The sequence below is a fragment of the Lonchura striata genome, chromosome 5 (genome assembly GCF_050655825.1).
Source record: "Lonchura striata isolate lonStrDom1 chromosome 5, ASM5065582v1, whole genome shotgun sequence".
In the NCBI taxonomy this organism is placed as follows: Eukaryota; Metazoa; Chordata; class Aves; order Passeriformes; family Estrildidae; genus Lonchura; species Lonchura striata.
In genome coordinates, this window is record NC_140707.1 from 63473747 (window position 1) to 63494083 (window position 20337).

Consider the following 20337-nt stretch of genomic DNA (forward strand, 5'->3'; position numbering starts at 1 on the left):
AAAGGTGACTTGCCTTCCAAGGATGAAGATCCCATTTCAAAAGGGTGGCAAAAAGAGGCTTGTTTTCATCATGTCTTCCTTGATGTTCCTTGTCTCTCACTGACATTCGTTTCCAAATGTTCTTGGAGTCCTAGGGTCTCCCATTCCCTTGGGTCAGGTGATGAAACTCTTGAAGAGTGAAACTACTTTATTCTTTTGTTCTTATATAGGAGGGAAAATAGGGCAGGGGAATGTCTTGGGGAAAAAAAGAGAACATAAAGCCTGTCCTGTTGGTTGGTTAACTGCCAAAGCAAGAAATTCTCAATTTGGTTTATGTGCAGAAGCATGGCTCTCTGTCCCTGAGTGAAGTGCATTCCAATACAGGGATGCCAAGCTCATGCACTGCTCCCTAGGTAATGATATTTTTTTACTGTTACTCCCAAGAAAGCGATTCTGCATGAAAGGAATTAAATGGCTTTAAGCTTTGTGTTTAGCAGGGGACAGGAATCAATGGCTCAGGAGCATGTTAGTTGTTAGTTTATACATGCTGCCCTATTAGCACCCCTGCAGATTGGAACTGAGGGGAGAAATCTCCAAAGCCAGAGAATGAAAGGCAAGTTAGATTATTTACTGGAGCTAGTTCTGATATTTTGGCACTCTTAGTACAGGTTTATAGCCAAGTGGATGTTTGTCATGAACAGCCTTGTCCCTGAGTTTGTTCGGTGGAATTCTTTTAAAAAAAATTCAGAACACCAGCCTGTTGCATGGCTGTTGGCAACACAACATTGACATAGCACCTGTACTTTGCCAGGTGGATATCTGCCTGTGTACTGCTGTGGGCCTGAGTGCGAGTGCTGGTGTGATCTGGTATTAGAACATAAAGTCAGTCTGCAGTTTGAGAAGCAGGCTTGTCTCAGGTGAAGACTTCAACTGCAGTGTTTGAGTGAAAGAGATCTGGCTCTTGCTCAGAGTTTTGTTTTCCTTCCCACCTGCTCTGCCCTCCAAACTGAATCAGACACTTAAGTAAAACATGTTTTATTCATCAGAAAAGACTGGACTTTCATGTTTTGAAATTCCTGTGTCAGAGCATCCATGTAAAGCGCCTCAAAAGTACAGAATTAATCTTAATGTAGTTTTATGCTTTTTGGAGGCAGACTTTTCTTTCATAGCTACAGGGTAATGGCCAAAAGAAAATATAAATTGTGTTTTCCTGTACCCTCAGTTCACCATAGAGTAATGTTCCACCTTTTGAATATATCCTTTGTTGAGACCTTTAAATAGACTTTGTCTCATGTGAATGGTGTGAATAGACCTGTTTAACCAAACATCAGTGATATGCTTGGGATGTTTGCAATTCAGCAGTTTCTGTGATTGTTTACATGTATCTGTGTTGGCTTTTAGGTCTGTTCTGGCTTTAAAACTGTTACCTCAGTTTTGAGGCGTCATTTCAGATTTGCTCTTGCTGTGTTCCCCTATTCTGGAGGGAACCAGCTGCTTGACTGGCGAGTGGAAGCTTGCTGAGATGCTCTTTAGACATCTTGATGTCCTAAATAGTAGGCACTAACCTGAAATGCTCCCCCATAGATCATTTTTGGAAAGGTTGCAGAACTGCCTTGCTTGAGCCAGTGGGAGAATCCAGTTGTAAAGAGGTCAGATGTTCCTTGGAAAGCCAGACCAATTGTATGTGAACTTTTGGGGATACTTTACATATAAAAATATAAAAGGATACATGTTTAATTTACAGCTTCCTGACAAATCAATAGCCAGCCTGGTGAAATTTTACTACTCCTGGAAGAAGACAAGGACTAAAACTAGTGTGATGGACCGTCATGCTCGTAAACAAAAAAGGGAACGTGAGGAAAGGTAGGTTTGCAAGCAGAAAAGGCTGTGTATTGCACACACTGATTTCCTTAGTCTGTCCTAGAAATTCCTGTTAGCTTGTAAGAAACCAGATGCAGGATTTTCCCCAAAACGTTTCCTGGTACCACACCTTTCCCCACCCTTCTTGCCTGCTATGTTTTGCTTTGCTCAAAGCCAAAAGGCAGTTGGCAGTTAGCTGTGTTGCCTTTTTGACACTGCAATTCCTGATTGCCCTCCAGTGCACTGGTTAAGTCCCACCATTCTAGAACTTTTTCTGATACCACTTGAGGGCTGCGAAATTGAAATTAAAGCTGTTTGCAATCTGATTGGCACTGTTGTCAGCAGAGACAGAAAAGCTGATAAGCAGGACAGTAAAAGGAATTAATGAAAGAGCTGAAATCTGCCTTTATTTCCTCCACGTGATGCTCAGCAGAGTGAGAATGTGCACCTGCTACAGGAAACAGGCTCCAGTGCAAGACCCCTGTCAGCCTGTGCCTGTACACACATAAGACTCTTCCTTTCCTGCATCTTAGAAAACTGTGACCAAGAAAAGGCTGTCAGGCCAAGCTCTGTTTTCTGAGAAAGATGAAGTCAAGACTCTGATTTTGAGTGAGTAGCACAGGGGCACTTAGGATGAGCTCTGGCTGAGCTGTTCCAGGGAGTGCTGGGAGCTTTGGCATTTGGGTGAGGCTGGTGGTGTTCAGGAGGTCATTAGCTACTGAGCTTTAGCAAATGAGCTTGACTCATGCCTTTTCTGCAAGCTCACCCTCCTGGATACCCATGCAAGCCCTTGAAGGTAGGTCAGCAGTATAAGTATTTGATCAGTTACTGTCACTTGGTGACTTCGCCTAGTCTGGAGCTGAAAGAGCCTCAGAAATGCAGAGGTTTCAGGTGACTGTGGCAAAACAACCGCTCTGAACAGCAGCAACTCCATCTGCTTGATGCAGGTGCCTTCTAATTCTGCTTTAAAATGCAATTAATGTCTTCACAAACCAGACTTGAAGTGTGCCTTTTGGAAGACTTCTGACATAATTGGGCAAAATTCTGCAAATGCCTTTCCCCACAGAGGAGTTGCTGCATTTCCCAGTTGGCTGTTTGCTGGCTCCACTGCATGTGAGCGAGTCTTGTTTGGGAAGGGGGAAGAAATGTGTTTCTAGGGTTGAGCTGTGCTACACCAATGAGTCACTCAACCTCTCCCATCTCTCCGTTAGGTCAGCAATACTTGCTTAACAGGCAGGGCCAGGGAGAATACTGACAGCCAACTTGCCCAGTATTTGGTTAGCTTTCTTTGACCTGAGTCTCTTTTTCCATTCTGTTATTTTCTCTTCTCTGCAAAGACTGTCTATTTTTCTGCTCCCCATCCTGGTTGTTGGGGCTTTTTGTTTGTTTAGTTTTTCAGCATTCCCACTAAGTTATTGGGGGAGGGGGGAAATCTTTTATATGGAGTATGTGTTTGTCTTTTACCATGTAGTTTAAGGTCTTTTAATAGTCAGCTCCCTTTTTGTTCAGTGCTCACAAATGAAATTACTGGAATTTAGAAATACACCTCTCAGTATCTATGCCTGTTTGCTAGGAAAAGCAGCACCTCAGACCATCTGGTGAATGGGAAAGAATTGCATGGGCTGCTGTGTGCTGTCATTTTGTAACCTTTGAGGAAAGCAGCTGGATTGGAAATGCTTAACTTGATTTACATCTGTAGGAAGCTAAGCACCAGCTTGATGTTTGATTTCTGTTCTTCCCCTCCATTATGTAAAGTAGTCAAACCCCCTGCACCCTCAAAGGATTTGTCAGTGCACCCATGCAGGGTGTGGAATCCACTCTGGGTGAGTTTAGGGTGCCTGGATTTTCAGGCTGTAATGTGCCATTCGGTGTTGGCAGAACTTCAGAAGTGTTCTTTGGTTATGGCAATCAGTGTTTACAACTGCAGGAAAGAGGGGGTGGGCTTTAATTTAGCTCATGTCTAGGGCACTTGCTAGAATACAAGAGCAACCTATCAGCACACCAGAGACTGTTGTTGTGAAAAGGCTGAAATCTGAACCTAGGTGAGAACACAAGTTCTTTTGGAGATGGGGTTAAGAGAAGAGGCAGTCTCAGGTACCTCACTCAAATACCTCTATATCCCTTTTGTGGCTAGGCAGGGGAATTCTCCAGCCCCTCAGATTGCCACTAACACAGTTCAGTGCATTTGGGACCAGGTTTTCAGCACCTGTTCTTAGTTGTATGTGAGGGACCTTGTGTGTGCAGCTCTGGGAAGGGATGCTTGGGAGTGGATTCCCTGGAATCATCATTACCCAAGCTAAATGTCTTGTGAATCAGCTGGTGAGCCGCTGGCTTGGGGGAGCAGAAGTGTCTTGTACGAGTGACTGCTCTTGTGGAGAAGGATGGCAGCCCATTCCTCCTTAGGATGCAGTAGGGACATGGCCACATGAGTGCTGATGCCACAGCCAAGCTCTGGTTCCTGCTCCCTGTGAGCACAGCCCGGCCCTGCCCTGGAGCTGTGACATTTCTGCACCAGCTGATGCTCCTCAGCACAGGCTATCAAGTTTGACAGGACAAAATAGGTTTATTTTTCTGATTAATAAAAATGCTTTGATTACATTAGCTTATTTCTTCTGTTTCTGGGCATAATTTCAAATGGATAATGCAGTTGACTTTGGTTGTGTATAGTACAAAAATTCTAAATCATGAAAACATATTTGATTTAATGTCTGATTAAAATTCCACCTAAGCCTGGACAGGACACCTAAGACTGGACAGGTGTGCCAAGGTTGCTTTCAATATGGCCTCAATTTTGTGCCTTTTATTACTCTGTAACTGATAACGTGTTTTTCTTTTCCAGGGGCGAATAGAATGTGAGGCTGTCATTGAAAAAAAATACAAAAAACCAAGCATTTTTTGTGCTTGTTCTTGAGGGAGCTCATCTTGTGCATCTCTGTTTTGCTAAATATTAAGGAGTTGTATGAAATCTGTGTTTTAGCTACTTGCTATATTTTTAAGTCTTTTTCTGTCTCAGTTTGCCTGAAGTAAAAATGCTTGGTGTCCCATGTTCTTTGAAAGATAACTTGTGGAATTAATTTCATGTTTCTTGCCTTTATTTGTGTAGATTTATTTTGCCTAAGTACACTGCTGAGAAGTGTTCTTGTATGCATTGTCCACAGAATTAAGAATTTATTGACTTAAACCAAAACCAAATAAAATCAACACCAACCCCCCAAAAAACCCACATCCTGGGAATAAAACTAAGGGAACCTTTTGGGCTTGCTGTGGCATTCATGCTTTTGTTTGAGCATGCTGTTTATAGAAAAAGAGAGCCTCACAAACTAATACAGTACTGTTTGCTTTTGTCTTCCAGTGAGGATGAAATGGAGGAAGCAAATGGAAATAACCCTATTGACATTGAAGTTGAACAAAACAAGGAGAGCAAAAAGGAGGTATAATTGTGTTTCTTACTCTTGTGCAAATGAAAGTGTTTATTTACTAGCTACTTCGTGTAGAAGCTGACAGTATCTAATTTTCTTTAGTACTTTGTCTAGTTGTCATACAAGAAAAGAATTGTCTTCAGAATTATTCTTAGATCAAGACAAGTATAGATAAAGAAGTTGTTATGGATAGAGCTGGGAAAATTTTAACACTTCACCATCCCATGATAATGTACTATGTGATTGTTTCCAGTCTGTTTTATCTTCTCTTTAGCTGTGTTAGTTTAAACCACCCTCAGTGGTTTAAATCAACCTACCTGTATGGAGATGGAGTAGAAGCACATCCTCCTATGGAGATGGCTTGGTGGAGGGGGAATCCATCCTTTTGTTCTAGGTAGACCAACAGAAGTGTGGTTATATACATGTTAGACTCTGAGGTACCCTAAATCCCCAGCAATACTTGTCACTTCACTAGCACCAGGATTGCAGTTGTATTGGTGGAAAGTTTTTGTGACTAGTTACTTTTGTCTGGCAGGGTGACCTTAACCTGTTGCTATGTCAGCTCAAAATGTATTACTTGTGCCTCACTTTAAGTACTTCATTTTCTGTGGGCATAGAGTTCTGGATGAAAATAGCTACACAAATACAACAGTTCTGAAAACCCAGCCTACAATGCCCTATAGGAAATCATATACTTCATCTCCCTGTGTATAACCTGCAGGTTACCTGTTACTAAATAAAAACGCCTTGTTCAGCAGCAGTGTGGGTTGTATGTCTCAGTTACAGGAAGATGCTTAAGACCTTCTTTCCTTGAAGTTAATTCACTTTCCTGATTTCTTCTAGCCTGATTTCTCTCCCAGTCTGTCTCTCCCAGTCATACTATTTAAGTTATTAATTTTTTAAAGGTTATATTTAGGGGAAACCCACTGTAAGTATTTAAAAACATGATCCCATGCAGTCAAAAAAAAAAAGTTCCAGAGTAATGGTTTTGTCAGTCACTCTCAGTGAGATTATTTCTTCCAACAAATAATTTTGAATGAAAATAACTGAAAAATCACAACATTCCCATCTGCTCTTCACCCATGTGAGGGTGCTCTCTAGACTTTCCAGGAAAGTTTTGCTGTTGTTTCCACTGAAGGAGCCAACACCCTTAATGTCTTCCTAGGGACAGAGTGGATGTGAAGCCATTTGTATTAATCCTTAAAAGAAACTGAGTTCTCAGAAGCCTCAGCAACACCCAGACAGGAAGGGTTCTCACTTGGCTAAGTTATAGGTGTGTACTGCAGCTCTATAGTGTTTTGTAAATAATACTATTGTCTCATTTTCCATTATTTTAATGAATTAATGAAGTTTGGATTTTTCTGTAAGCTCTTCAAAAGCTTGCATCTGTAAAAGAACTCCCTTCAACCTCCTTTATTATTTCTTCCTTCCCAACCAATGCTGACATGTCCTGAACTTGCTGCAGAAGAGGGAAAGATAGTTCTTCACCAATTTGGCTGCATCTCTTGTAAAGCCAAAACAGATCAGATGTCTGGCTTGGACAGTTACCATCAAGACATTTTTGCAGAAAATCTTACTGTGGGAGGAGGCTTTGTGCCCTCCTTGTCGCACTGGTACATGCCATGGCACTCAAACCAACCTGAAGCTCATGCAGCATACACAGTCTAGCTGTGTGTGCCATGGCAGGCAGCCTTGTGGGACTTTACAGGACAGGGATTGTGCTGGAGGACAGAATGGAGCTGGCAGCCTTCGTAGCCTGTTCAGAGTTCAGCTGTGCTGTTTAGTCTGGAGAGGAGGAGCCTCAGGGGAGACCTCTGTCCCTCTCTACAGCTACCTGAAGGGAGGTTGTAGCAAGGTGGAGGTTGGTCTTTTCTCCCAGCCCTCCAGGGACACAATGAGGGAAAATGTCCTCAAGGGGGGTTCAGGTTGGACATCAGGAAGAATTTTTTCACTGAAAGGGTGGTCAAGCACTGGAATAGGCTGCCTGGGAGCATAGAAGAGTCACCATCCCTGAGGTGTTCAAGAAATGACTGGACGTGGCAGTTAGTGCTGTGGTTTAGTTGACAAGTGTTCAGTCAAAGGTTGGACTCCATGATCTTGGAGGTCTCTTCAACCATAATGATTCAGTGATTCTGATTTTACATACCTGAACTTAGGGCTTATTGAAACACCTTGAGAGAGAGAGCAGGTAACCAGGAGGGGATAAATTTGTTCTTGATCATTAGGTTTCTTTTAATGATGTGCTCAGATGATGTGCAGGGGCTATGATGTGCCAGCAGCCCAGGACTCTTACCATAAGGAGCCTCCCTGTCCCAAATCTGCAGAGGTGTTTTTTTTTTCAGCTCTGAGACCTGTTAGTTACTCTCTGACTTACCCAGTAATACTGGGATTTCTCAGAGTATCTGAAATCTTTCATCTGTTTCCTCTTTTGAGGATCATTGGAAGGAGAATATTTTTTTTTTTTTTTTTGTAATTTAATTCTTAGTGCAGCTATTTGGATTTTCTTGCATAGTGACTCTGTAATACTGAGGTCATGACCTAGACCTGCTTCCTTTGTATCTTCCTTGTTCCTGGAGGTGCTTCCCACTTCATGCTCTGTTTTTATGTAGCTTGAGATAGCTTTATCTTCTTTTTACACAGTGAAATCTAAGGAAGGGAACATTGTATTAAGGGGTGTGTAAGACTGAAGTGCACTGGATTGCAGTGGCAATATATAAATAAACAGGAGCACTGCTAAATCCCTGCAATTGGTTTAATTCTCAAGAGAAATGTGTGTGGCCAGGAAAGAAGAGTTTCCAGGACAGACTAGATGTTCCAATTTTTGCTGGGGCCTAGAGGCATTTGGAGCTGTCAGAAATTGTTCTGCTGGAGCTCTGGTTCTTGTCTGCAACACGAAAGAGCTTTGCATTTTTTGAACTGTGTAAAACAGTAATTTGAAACTGCTTTCATTTTTCTTTAATGTTGAAGCTTCTGGGATGTTTGCACTGCAGGCATTGCCTTTTGGTCAACAGACAGGCTGAACGTGTAGTGAGGCATTGCTGCATGGTCCTGGGAAGCAGTGTATGTAGATGAAATATGAGTGGATCTGAAATCTCTATCCATGCTGAATAATTTACCTGGCTCAGTTATCTAAGTGCTCCCTTCTGAAGCAGAGCTTACTTCACTTGTTCATAGCTAAGCCAGTCTGTTTTCTCTTGCTCAGCATTCCTATGCAAAGAGACATAGGGGTATCCCTCCTGCAATGGCAAGAGTTACCTCTTGCCTCTGGGCTTGCCCTAAGCATTGTATCTCATGGAATGCTTTGCATCAGTGGGTGGAACAAAAAGGTTGAGAGCAGGCAACTGTCCACATTGCTGCGGCTGCTGAGGGGCTCTGGCCATTCTGCCCATGAGGAGGGTGAAAGCTTTTACCCATGGCAGCTGTGCTGGAGTCCTTTGGGCATCAGAACCTCATACTTACTTGGGGTTTGGTGCTCAGCCTCCTGTGGTTTCAAATAAAAGCATTCAATGCTAATGGGCAAATGCCACAAACTGTGTAGAAACTGCATGTAGCTGCAAATTAGGAGGAAAACAATAGCACCAAGTGAAGCCGATGTGTTTAAAGCTTGCAGTGATCAAGCAGAGGATTCACATGTACTTCCTCTCCTCTGCTTTTTCTCTCCTTGCCACCCTTCTGTTTTGTGTTCTTGGCCAGGCTTCAGTTACTGGGCAAAAAATCTTATGTATGAGTTGATTGTTGAGTATAACTTCCAGAAGAAATGGTTTTGCTATCTTAGAATTAGCTGTGCTTTTGAAGGATTTGTAGTAAGTGTCCTGGTTAATCTACCTGTCCTTGCTTTAGACATAAAGGATAAAAATAGGAAGTGCTCTGTGAAATACTCCTCTTTCAAAAAAAGGCTTATTTTGGGTAAAACTGCAGCATTTTGATGGAACAGTTGATATACAAGTGCTATGCCAGAAAACCTGGCATCCAAAGAATGGTGTAACAATCTAAGAATTACCCTGTTGTCACCTCACTCCCTTATCCTTTGTCTTTAAATAACTTTGGTTTATTATTTTCTGTGTCTGTCAGGTAGTAAAACAATTGTCAGCAAACTGTTTTAGTTAAGTTCTTTCTGTCTCCACACTTCACTTTGTTTCCTGCTGGTGATATATTCAGGTCTGATGATGAAAACAAGAAAAAGGGTTTTGGAGGTTTGAAAATAGCTAGAACATTTAATAAATACAGAATTGGGCATCTCTCTCCCAAAATGAGAATGGGCAGAGAAGGCATCCACAGTATCTCTGTAAACACTGAAAGCTACTAAAGGAAAAGAGAAATTTGTATAAGGCAGTTTGTATGACATGCCACTTAAAGCAAAAATGTCTTCCTGTCTGCATACTGGTATTGTTGTTCTCCAGCCTTTGATGGTGGCTAAAAATCAGTCATAGAATGGTTTGAGCTGGAAGGAATCTCTAAAGATACTTAGTTTTGGAAAATGACTGACTGCTGTTTGCCAGGTGCCACCTGCTGAAACTGTCCCTCAGGTGAAGAAGGAGAAGCACAGTACACAGGCCAAGAACAGAGCAAAGAGGAAACCTCCCAAAGGAATGTTCCTTTCCCAGGAAGATGTGGAAGCTGTTTCTGCCAATGCAACAGCTGCTACCACTGTACTCAGACAACTGGACATGGAGTTAGTCTCAATCAAACGGCAGGTACGAACGGGATCGTACATGAGCAGCTGCTGGGTTTGCTGGTAGTGCCTGTGTCAGTCTGCAGAGCTGGCAGGAATTTGTGGCTTGGCAGTGATGATGCACAATGCTGCGTGCCTTAGTTTGACAAGCTGCTGTCCTTGTGCTCTGAATGCAGCTCTGGGTTTTATATCGCTTAAGTTTTAGTTCTGTGGGCAAGCCTGCTTTTGACCTGAAGTAAAACAAGGAAAAGTTCATAGCAGGGACTTGAAGGAACATTTGCTGGCACCTAGCTTTTCTTGCAGTTCAGAATTCCTTCTATTGTTTTAACTGTAACTTTCCTCGGGTGGCAGTGGTTTCAGCAGTATGTGATTTCCATCTCCAGCAGGTGTTTCCTTTGCCTTTTCACATGGTACTTTTAGAAGTCGAAGATATGTTCAGCTTAGTCTTTCCTAGACGGGTATCATACAAACTCTCTACGTACCTTTTGCTTCCCTGTTGGATCTGCCTTTTTAACAAATGTTTTTCAGGTATCTGTGAGTAAATACAGGTTTGTTACATGAGTTTGTTGCCTAGATCTGAGCATTTTGCTGTTTCTAAAGCAGAGTTCTGTCTCAAGCTCCTTATTAAACTTAATAGAATTGGTATTTTGGCCTGAAGCCTTTTTCCTGGTACTCTGGGAGAAGCTGAACTCTTTAGCAGACTTTGATTCATTACTTGCTGCAGATGGATTTGGTCTTCTTATGCTGGGCTTTTTACAGACCTGGAAGTTGGGGCAGTTCTTGCTCCAAATAACATGTAGACAGCAGAGAATAAATTAAATGGGATCTCCTGATTTGCCAGCTGCTCCTGCTGTACATTATTCCAATATAGCAAACTTCCTTTTTGGAAAAGGCAGGCTGTGAGACAAACTGGAAGGCTGAGCTTGTGAGATTACTGCCAAGGCTGCTGGAAAAAGGCTTGTCCAAATATTTTTTTTTAATCCTTCTTAAAGTGATGAAACTTTCTTTTCAGATTCAGAATATCAAACAGACAAACAGTGCACTCAAAGAAAAGCTAGAAGGTGGTATAGAACAATACAGACTTCCAGAGGTGAGATAATTTCTGATCTTTGTTAATTGTGAAGATAAATGCTAATTATATACTTTGACTAACAGTTAATTCCTTGTTGCACTTTTGAGAGCTCAGATACAAATTAAAGTCTATAAATGAAGTTACCTAATTGTTGTTTTTATTGTTGTTGTCTAGGTCGTCCAGAAATTTAATGCACGTTGGACCACAGATGAGCAGCTTCTTGCTGTACAAGGTATGGCACTACAAGATTTGTACTTCAGTTGTTGATAGTCAAAACCCTGCTGCATTTCAGAGACGAGTTTCTCTTCAGTGGCTAAGGAAGGAGGGCTTCAACTCTGTGTACTAATGCCTGAAGAATGTATTTGAACAGGGAAACAATATTCCCCCTTCCCCTCTCTGGGCAATATAAAGGGCATCGTGTGAATGTTGGCAAATAGTGTCTGTGCTTGTCCAAGTTGTTCACTTTCAGAAAGTGAAACTCAGCTGGAGTCACTGCTATGATTCTTCCTCTAACTTTTCAAGTAATACAGGCAGATTTAAACAGGTCTTGTATATTTGACTCTATCCATCTTTTACTACACCTCTATTTTCTTCTCTTCTCCAGGGCTGGTTTTTACTGTGTCTCTTTCCCAGTTTAGACTTTTTTTTTTTAATTCTGGATTAATATGAAGAAGGTTTGAAGCCTTGACAGAAGTTCAGCTTTGGATCTTTATGCTGTGACCTGAGCATGATTTGTGGTCTTTATGGAAATAACGCACTGCTTTTGTTTTTCTTTTTGTTGCTCTTAGCAATCAGGAAATACGGCCGAGACTTTCAGGCAATCTCTGATGTGATTGGAAACAAATCTGTGGTGCAAGTGAAAAACTTTTTTGTAAATTATCGACGTCGTTTCAACATAGATGAAGTCCTACAGGAGTGGGAGGCAGAGCATGGCAAAGAGGAGACAAATGGAACCAATAGTCAGAAGCCTGTAAAATCTCCTGATAATTCCACTAAAATGTCTGAAGAGGAAGATGAGGTAAATCCAATTTAAAAGTCACATCAAATTCCTGATCTGAGCTCAGTTCAGACAGATGTATGTGTGTATTTAGATATATATAGTCTTTGCAAAAACCATTTTTGTCCATCTTCAATCAGTGCATATTTCACTTCATCTAGATATACAATTTCAGTACTGCTTTGGGGAATTGGGAAATCCAAGCTTGTATGAAAGTGGAAGGAGAACAGTGAATTTGCAGCCCTCTGACAGTATGTGTATCTCATCAGAACATAGATGTTTTAAATACCTCTTTCTGCTGAAACCCCATGCATCTTTATCTCACGCGGATCTTTTCCCTGAACTCAATTCTCCCAGCTCTTCCAGGTTTGGCTTTTTGGGACCATAGAGTCTTCTGAGCCAAAGCTTGCTCTTTCATTTTTGGTGAGTAGTTTCACTTGAATGAAGGGAAGAAAGCTGTAAGCAAGATGAGTGCAAGAAACTTCACTCTGGAATTACCTGAAGGCAAAGTTTCCTTAAGTTTACAGCTGTTTCTGTAAAGACAAATTTTAGGAACAGCCTCTTCTTGATGGAGGTTCAGAGAGTTAACACTTTTCCAAAGGCAATGTAGGTTTGAAATGAACTAAGAGACTGTAGGATATTGAAGTATGGAAGTTAGTTACAAAAATTTAGTATTAGCAATAAAGACTAATATTTAGTCTTAAACCATGGTAGAACCATGGTAGAGGTTTGTGTGTTAAAAAGTCTGATCAAGGACTCCCTTTGGCCTAATTTATGAAACTTGGTGAAAAAGCTGTGTATTGTAAATGCAAGCACAGTCAACATCATAAGGCAAATTTTGTTTGAGCATGGAGTAAAGACTTCTCCGTGTGCTGTATATTTTTGTTGCTCTGATTAGGGCTGGATCACTTGGACATTTATTGTCCTTCAGACATTCAAAAAGCAGAACTTCACTGCTTCACAAAACCTAGTAACATGCAATTCAAAGATGCATATATTTGGGAACTAAGTCCAAAGGTATGACAGATGCACAAAACCACACTCAGAAAACTTGCCTTCACAGGTGTGTGTAATTGTCCTATTCTTCCAGAATTGAGAGGTGGAGCACAGCAGCATTGGTGCTAGTACATGGCCACCAATTTGAGATATGTGGCTCTTCTCACTGTCTTTTCTTGTGTCCTGTAGAATTATATGTTGGTAATGCAGAACTTTTCTCTGCCCTCTGAGATTCTTCTTAGTTTTAAATACACCCTTGCTTCTGAAAGCTGAGGTCAGAAAAGGGAAGTCTCACTTGACATAGGGAAAAAATGGCTTCAGCAGGAACTGGAGTGGGCTGATGTGGCCAGGTGTGTGGATACTGGAGCAGTGAGGATCCCAGATGTGTTAGGAGAGTGGAGGCATGGCAGCAAGGTCTGGTAAAATTATTACTAGAGCAGCAGTTGTGATGCTCAGATTAGTGATGGAAGGTGTTCACTGTGGAGCAGACCAAGTGCTGAGTGGTGGGAAGCAGACCAAAAGAAGCTGTGAATGTGGTTTTCCTGCCTTCAGAGGTGGCTTAAGCAAAGTGCTGACTGGGTGTCTGTCTCAGTGGTTCTGGGGCCAAGGTGAAACATCACTGGGGTTATGACACAAATGACCTGCATGGGCTGGGAGAGGGTTCCTGGTCCCTCCTTGTGCAGTGCTGGTGCCTGCTCTTGAGGGCACTTGCATAGGCAGTGTCTAGGTCAAGTCAGGTAGACTCAGCAGTAGCCAGAAGTCTTTGGTGGCCTAACACTGAAATCCCTCAGGTGCTTTCTTCCCTGGCATGCCTTGGCTGTCTGGCCAGCAGCCTCGTGAAAGGTTCATCAGTCTTCTGAGGGCTTTGGGCTTTGCCATAGCAAGTGGCCATAGTTCCTTTTATTTGAAGGGGGGGTTATAAAGCAGCTGGTTATAAAGCAGCAGCAATTCTAGTCGTCACTCCTATGTGTTTACATTCCCAACAATAAATGCCAATGTGCCTCAGAACAGGGAAAGCTATTGGAATTCTTCCCATGTTGCAGGGTTGTATATTTTGTCACTGTCAGTACCATGGATTAGGGCTGAAGTTAGGACATGTAAGAAAGCCTGTGTATTCATTTTAAATTAAATCTCTGCTTTTTCTCTCCCCTTCCCTCCAGGCTACTTCTGTTCTTGATGTCAGATACGCATCTGCTTCGTGAGAAGGTGCTGTAGCCTAGAACAATTTGTGTTGACTACTGTGTTATCCAGGATATCAGGTATTAGCAAACCTCAGACAGCCATCTGCATCATATCTGTGGACAAGCAGCTATTACCAAAAAAAAGGCAAACGCTTCCAGTCCTGTGCTACATCTGCCTTAATCTTCCCTCATTCCTCCATACTGCCTCCACTTTCTTTCAAAAGCACCCAGGTAGCTCAGCTCTCCATTTCACCAACGTCATGCTTAAGCATGGGGACTTCTAGAACCAGTAACACCTGTCTATAAATTTTGACCAACCTGCAAAACAAGGAGTTCCTTAGCAGCCCCACAGTAACTCTACACATTAGGAGTTCTTAGAACACTTGGTCCATAGGGTATAAGTATGTATTGCTGCATGGCCTTGTGGTCTCCGCTTCCTGTGTATTCTTACGATGACACTATGATTAGTGAGCTTTCTGTAAAGGAGGGGCCTGTGCACACGCCAGCTGTGTCAGGGCATGTTAGCAAGCAATCATGAATAATGCAAAGTGATAGGAAATGTTATTTCTAAGGTTTGGTCAGTCCAAGGTTGTAGATGTAACTCATTACACTTCTGGTTTGTGCAATTCTTTCCACTGTATTTGTGCGTTCTTGCTTCATAGAAAGCTCCCTAATTGAGCATTTTATTCCTGTATATTTTAATGGCTTTTATTTAGTGCAAAAGGGAATACTTAACCTGAAACTGTTTGATACGCTATTTAACCCCTGGCATTCAGCATTTGCATTGTAACTTGTTAAGTGAGTGCTACACAACTTTCTTTTTCCTGATCCTCTGTGGGATTAAGTCAAAACAACTTTCTCTGGTGCCTCTCTTTTTGGGGAATATGTGCCTTTTTGCATTTGGCTACCATAGATCACTTTCTGTCCCAGTGTCTCATTCCTCTTCAGAGCGCTGTTTGCCAAAGACATCAAACTGCTTCTCCCACTGGAAGTTTGGATGAGGGTTGGAGCACAAAATTCAACCTTCAAGAGTTTTTGGTTTCTTGCAAGTGTAATGGAGAAGAACCGGGTTAATTTTCATTGGCCATTTTAACCCTTCTGAAGCACACATCGCTTTCATGTTCTGAACCAAAATATGCAATTTAAAATCTAAGAGGTGCTTTTCCAAATACTTGGTGCATGCAGCTTTCAAATCCTAGCCCTCTGCTCGGATGGCCCGTGCTGTGGCCTGTCTAGCTGGCTTGAACTGGAACTGTTCTTGCAAGTCCCATGGGAGGACTTTGCACCTTGAACAAGGTGGTTGCTGACTGCTGAGCAGACAATGTCCAGGGAAGCTAGAAGCAACAGTATTACTTCTCATTCAATAGAAAGCTGCAAAATAACACTAGTCACAAAGCATTTAAAAATGGTTAATTTAATGATGTTGGAAGAAACCACCAGGTGTCTTTGCAGGTGGAAAAAAGGACCTTTCTTGCCTCTCTTCCTCTACAGAGGAGTCAAGCCAAGATGGCACACAGTGGTGTACAGCAAGCAGCCTTTCTTACACAACTTGAAATGAGGTAGCCCGTGGCCTGGCCCACAGCTGAGCTTTGTGGAGCTTGGGGCTGGGCCTGGGCTTGGTGCTGGGCTTTGGCTGCTGGCTGTGCCATACTGTGTGCTGTGCTGGCTCTGCTCTCTGCACCTGAGCAGGGCAGGCTAATGCCAACGGGGCAACAGAGCTGGCTCTGGCACCTCTGCAGTGTGGCCACAGCCCCAGGAAAGGCAGGGGACGTGGCCTCTTGTAGCACTGGGGTGTGGTCTCACCCTTGGGCCGTGTGTGAGGAAAGTAATTCCATGTCAGCAACTGGGCAGCAACACACGGGCACAGCGCAGGTAGAGATTTCCTAGGGCAAGTTAGTGTGGAGCCCCAAAGGGCTTCTTTCAGCCACTTGGCAGCCTTTTCTGAGCAGTTCCATTTTGGTAGCTCCAGAGAGATCCTCCGAGGTGATGGGAGGATGGAAGGGAGCTATTCCCTATTCTCTGTATTGCTGCAGCTCTGGTGGCTCAAATGTTCCTTCAGACCTGTGCCAGGTGGAGCTGGGAGTCTCTTGTGGGAAGGAATGCTAGGTGTTAGCCAGTGTGAATTGGGAATAAAGACCGGGCAAATAGCACTGTGAATCCAGTTGACAGTTGTGGTGTAAAGCAATGCTGCTCTTTAGAAACACTCTAGTATTAAATATTAAACCTTCTGCTGGTACCAATGCATGGAGACAGGTCCTCATTGGTGTGGGAGCTTGCATCCCAGCTGGGGGAGCTCATCAGGAGAGGCTTCTGCTGGAGACTTAGGTACCTGTGAGGACTTCTCATTGGTTTTTTGCCCTCAAATCTGTCCATCTTATCAGAAAAGTTGTGTTTTGGCTTCATCCCCATGGGGTAGGGGGAAATGTGTATCATTTGTGATATTAGGAGGAAAAAAGTTGTTTAATTATTTTTCAGTTTACTGCTATCTTATTGTAGTTGATACATGCAATATAATAGCACTGTATTTTAAACGTTTAGTTTTTTTACATTCTCTTGAACTATGTTTTGAAATGCGATAAAATCATTTTAGCTTTTGAAATGGTTTGACCTTGTTTAGGTGAAGACCCTCTTTTTCTTTTGTTAAATGGGTCAAGCATTAGATATATCAACTGGTTGCATTCTGACTAGAAGGGTCCACAAAGATAACTACATAAAATAAGAATATTCACTTAAATTTTGTTTCTTAAACTATCGATGTGAATGTCATAATTATATATATTTTGTGGAAAATGGGAAATTATTTCTCCTAAGTATAAGTTATTGTGCAAAATATGGTATCGTTAAAGAAAATGATAGTTTAAGTTTTAGTTTTAGAAATCTTAAAGATATAAAAGTGTATTGCATATGCATAAACAAATTTCATTTGTTCTATTTAATTTTTATGTAGTTGTGTAAAGTGCTAGGTAACTTCTTTTTTCACTTATCCATTAAAACAACCTTGTTACTTGAATATTCGTGTTTAACTGGTTTGAAACAGTGATCAATTTTTGTAATATAATCTTATAACCAAGGGAAAAAAATACACGCCTCAGTTGTGCTTAACAGTAAAGCAACAATGTACAATCAGATGCTTAAGACCGTAGTAGCCATACCTGGTAGTGCAACCACAATGGTTGTGTCTCGATATATTTAATACCAATGGGGATAATGGTTTCTTAATATATTTTTACAAGTTTGCAACCAGGAAGACCCCATAAGTATCCACTAGAACACTTTTTTAATAGTTAAAATAAGAGTGAAACTCTTACTCTCTTAAGGCAATGTCCTGACAAACATTTTTCTTTCCTGTACAAATACATCAGAAACATTATGTATTAAAATATGCTCATTGTCACTTTAAATTTCAGTTTTTATTCTATGAATTCGCTAATATGCTGTTGGTATTCTTGCACACCAAATATGAGCCAAACAGTGCATTACACTAACTTGATCACTGGGTTTGTGAACAAAAATCTCCAAGTCATTGAAATGCAAAAATATTGTAGGAGATTTTTTTGATAATGCATTTATTTTTCAAATTGGTATGAATTTGTACATAGCTCATTCAGCAATGAGTGGGCTGATATTTTACAAAAAAAAAAAAGAGGAAAAATTATTTTATTAGCTCCAGCTTGTCTTCAGTAAGTCAAAATCTAGTGATCTTGTGCAATGCCCCTAAAGCAAATACTTTCTGCCACTCCCTGGATTAATGCAGCTTTTCCTGTTGATAGTAAAGCACAATTGCAGTGAAAGTTACAGTTCAGAAGATGGAAGGTCAGTATAGTCTATGCATGTTGTATAATAATGAGTGTTTACATTCATATTCTCCTAAAATAAAATTTATACTGGAGTGTATAGTATTCCATTATGTAGATTTTATCAATTTTGTTAACTGCTTATAGATTGCTTAAAAGAAGTTTTTTCAAGATTTTAAAAGATGTATAAGGTTAAGTTTGCAAATATAATGGAAATGCTGTATAGCTTTTGAAGTGATGAAATACTCGTTGGGATTTTAAAGAAAGTATGTTGTAATAATGCTGTTGTAAGTAATATTTTAAATGTCTTTTTTGCCTGTTTTCTATTATTCAGCACACTTACTGTGATGAATGTTCATAGCATTATAAAATTGCTTAGCCACTGAAAAGTAACATTTGGTTTTGGATTATTTTACTGTATGAGGAATTATAGTGGGGTAAATTCCTTTGTGAAATTCTACATAATTCATTTTTCTATGATTTCCAATGTTTGCTGACATCAAATAAAATTTTTTCAAACCATTGATGTAATAAAATATGTAGTAAAACGTTATTGATGTAAAATGTGGTTCTGATGTGTAATTGACCCCTTACCTTTCAGATTTTGGTCAGGAGATACAAAAGTTTTCCCCTTCCTGACAGTGTCATCCCTCAGTTAAGGACCTGAAGAATAAACTGTTGCCTCTTTGCTTCATGTACAAAGTACTTGGCTGGACAAGTTAACAAGATTGTCATCTTTCACATGAAAGGAACACATTTAAATACATAGGAAAAGGCAACACTTACTTGCCCTCAAAGCTTAACAGTGTGTGATGTTGCTATTGAAGCTGCTCAGAAGGGCAGGAAGCTTTGCACCTCGGAATCTTCAGGAAGATCATGTTTTCTGTCTTCACATGCTGGAGTGCTGCTAAGCACTAGACACAGAAGCACAGGCAGGACTTTGTGCTTTGAGCAGTTTTCCCAGCAGTGCTCTGGGAGCCCAGGGTTAGCACAGGACAGGTGACAAGAAGTTCTGTGCTTTGCTCATGTGTGTTAAAGGCAGCAGAACTCCTACAGCAGGACACTGGTCTGCAGCTATGGAGGGCAGGAATTAGGCATCTCTATATTGTAAAGCAAAGTGGTAGGGATGGAGGCTGATTTGTGGTTTTAGAAGAACAGGCAGCATTTTTGAGAGTTGAGGGTGTTTTCTTAGTGGAAAGCATTCCTTGTAATTTTCCTGCTGGTACAGAATACAGTACCAATAATGTAAAGTAGCAGTCTGCTTTCTTAGGGGAGTTATTTGACTGCAAGCACTTAAATCTTCATTACAAACCAGCCTTTCTTGCCCATGTGCCCCCCAACCCCAAAGTAAAAGAAAGAGAAACAAATAAAAAGGAAGGAACTTATTTTAGTCAGGGAGCACAAAAAGATGAGGAAACAGGGATTTCCCCTGCCTGAACACGTACTCCTCTGAGGAGTTTAGAAGCAAAGATAAAGTAGGGATAATGGCACTGGTTTTGGAAACACAGGTGATGTACTTGTGCCTGGTAATGGTATGTGTTTGTAAATGGGAATGCAGTGTTGAATTAATGCTGTATTATAGCCTGTCCTACATAAACAAATTGGAATCTGAACATGGTGGCACTGAGCACTTCTCCCTAGAGTAGGAGCTGCCTTGCAGGATGTGGTACAAGCTGGAGTTCAGGCTGAAAGGGAAGAGCTCACTCTTGGTGCTGCTAAGTGTGCCAAGATCTTAATATGATTCCCAACTATCAGCTTTATGAAGTAACAGTATAAACCTGGATTTAATTTCATAAACCATCTTCCAGTCTGAAAGATGCAGACTAATGCTTGAGAGAGAAAACCAGGTATCAAACCTATTATTCACCTCTAAAGCATGCTCTGGCTTAGCCACCCAAATAGCCTTTGAAATAGAGCAAATGTAATTTCTGGTCATGTTTGTAGTAAACAGTCAACAAAATGTATGTGTACAAACAAAATCATTTCTGCAAAGGGCCTGCTGAGAGTGGTGGAGAAATGGTTCTCTTTTGCTGCAGAAGAAATAAGGAGGAATCACTGTAAAATTTTATGGGAACAAAGTTTCTAAGGTTATCAAGAAAGGAATTATGGAGGAGAGTAGTGTAGAGGAGATCTGAACTTTGAGAGATGGAGAAATCACCTGGAAGTTTCCCCTACTGAAAGGGAAGAAGTTTGTATGGAGGAAGGCTGCAGCCTAGCCTAACAAGGGCACAAAAGGGCAGGATTTTCTGATCTGGGTGAAAACATTGACCAGGTGTAAGGAGTTCACACTGGGCAGATCAGGAAGTGGAAGTCAGGTCATTCTGATATCTTGTTTGTAGCTGGAGATGAGGGTGAGGGAGAAGTGAG

General features: G+C 41.4%; 1 protein-coding gene across 1 annotated transcript in view; it reads left to right on the forward strand.

The window, feature by feature from the left end:
• RCOR1 (REST corepressor 1) overlaps positions 1-17565 on the forward strand; it is an 80974-nt gene extending 63409 nt beyond the window's left edge. The window contains exons 7-13 of the mRNA XM_021541375.3: positions 1724-1842; positions 5192-5270; positions 9758-9952; positions 10943-11020; positions 11177-11234; positions 11791-12020; positions 14156-17565. Of these exons, the coding sequence (XP_021397050.1) occupies positions 1724-1842; positions 5192-5270; positions 9758-9952; positions 10943-11020; positions 11177-11234; positions 11791-12020; positions 14156-14197 (801 nt within the window). The 3' untranslated portion in view covers positions 14198-17565. The remainder of the gene's footprint in view (positions 1-1723; positions 1843-5191; positions 5271-9757; positions 9953-10942; positions 11021-11176; positions 11235-11790; positions 12021-14155) is intronic.
• Positions 17566-20337: the final 2772 nt, after the last annotated feature.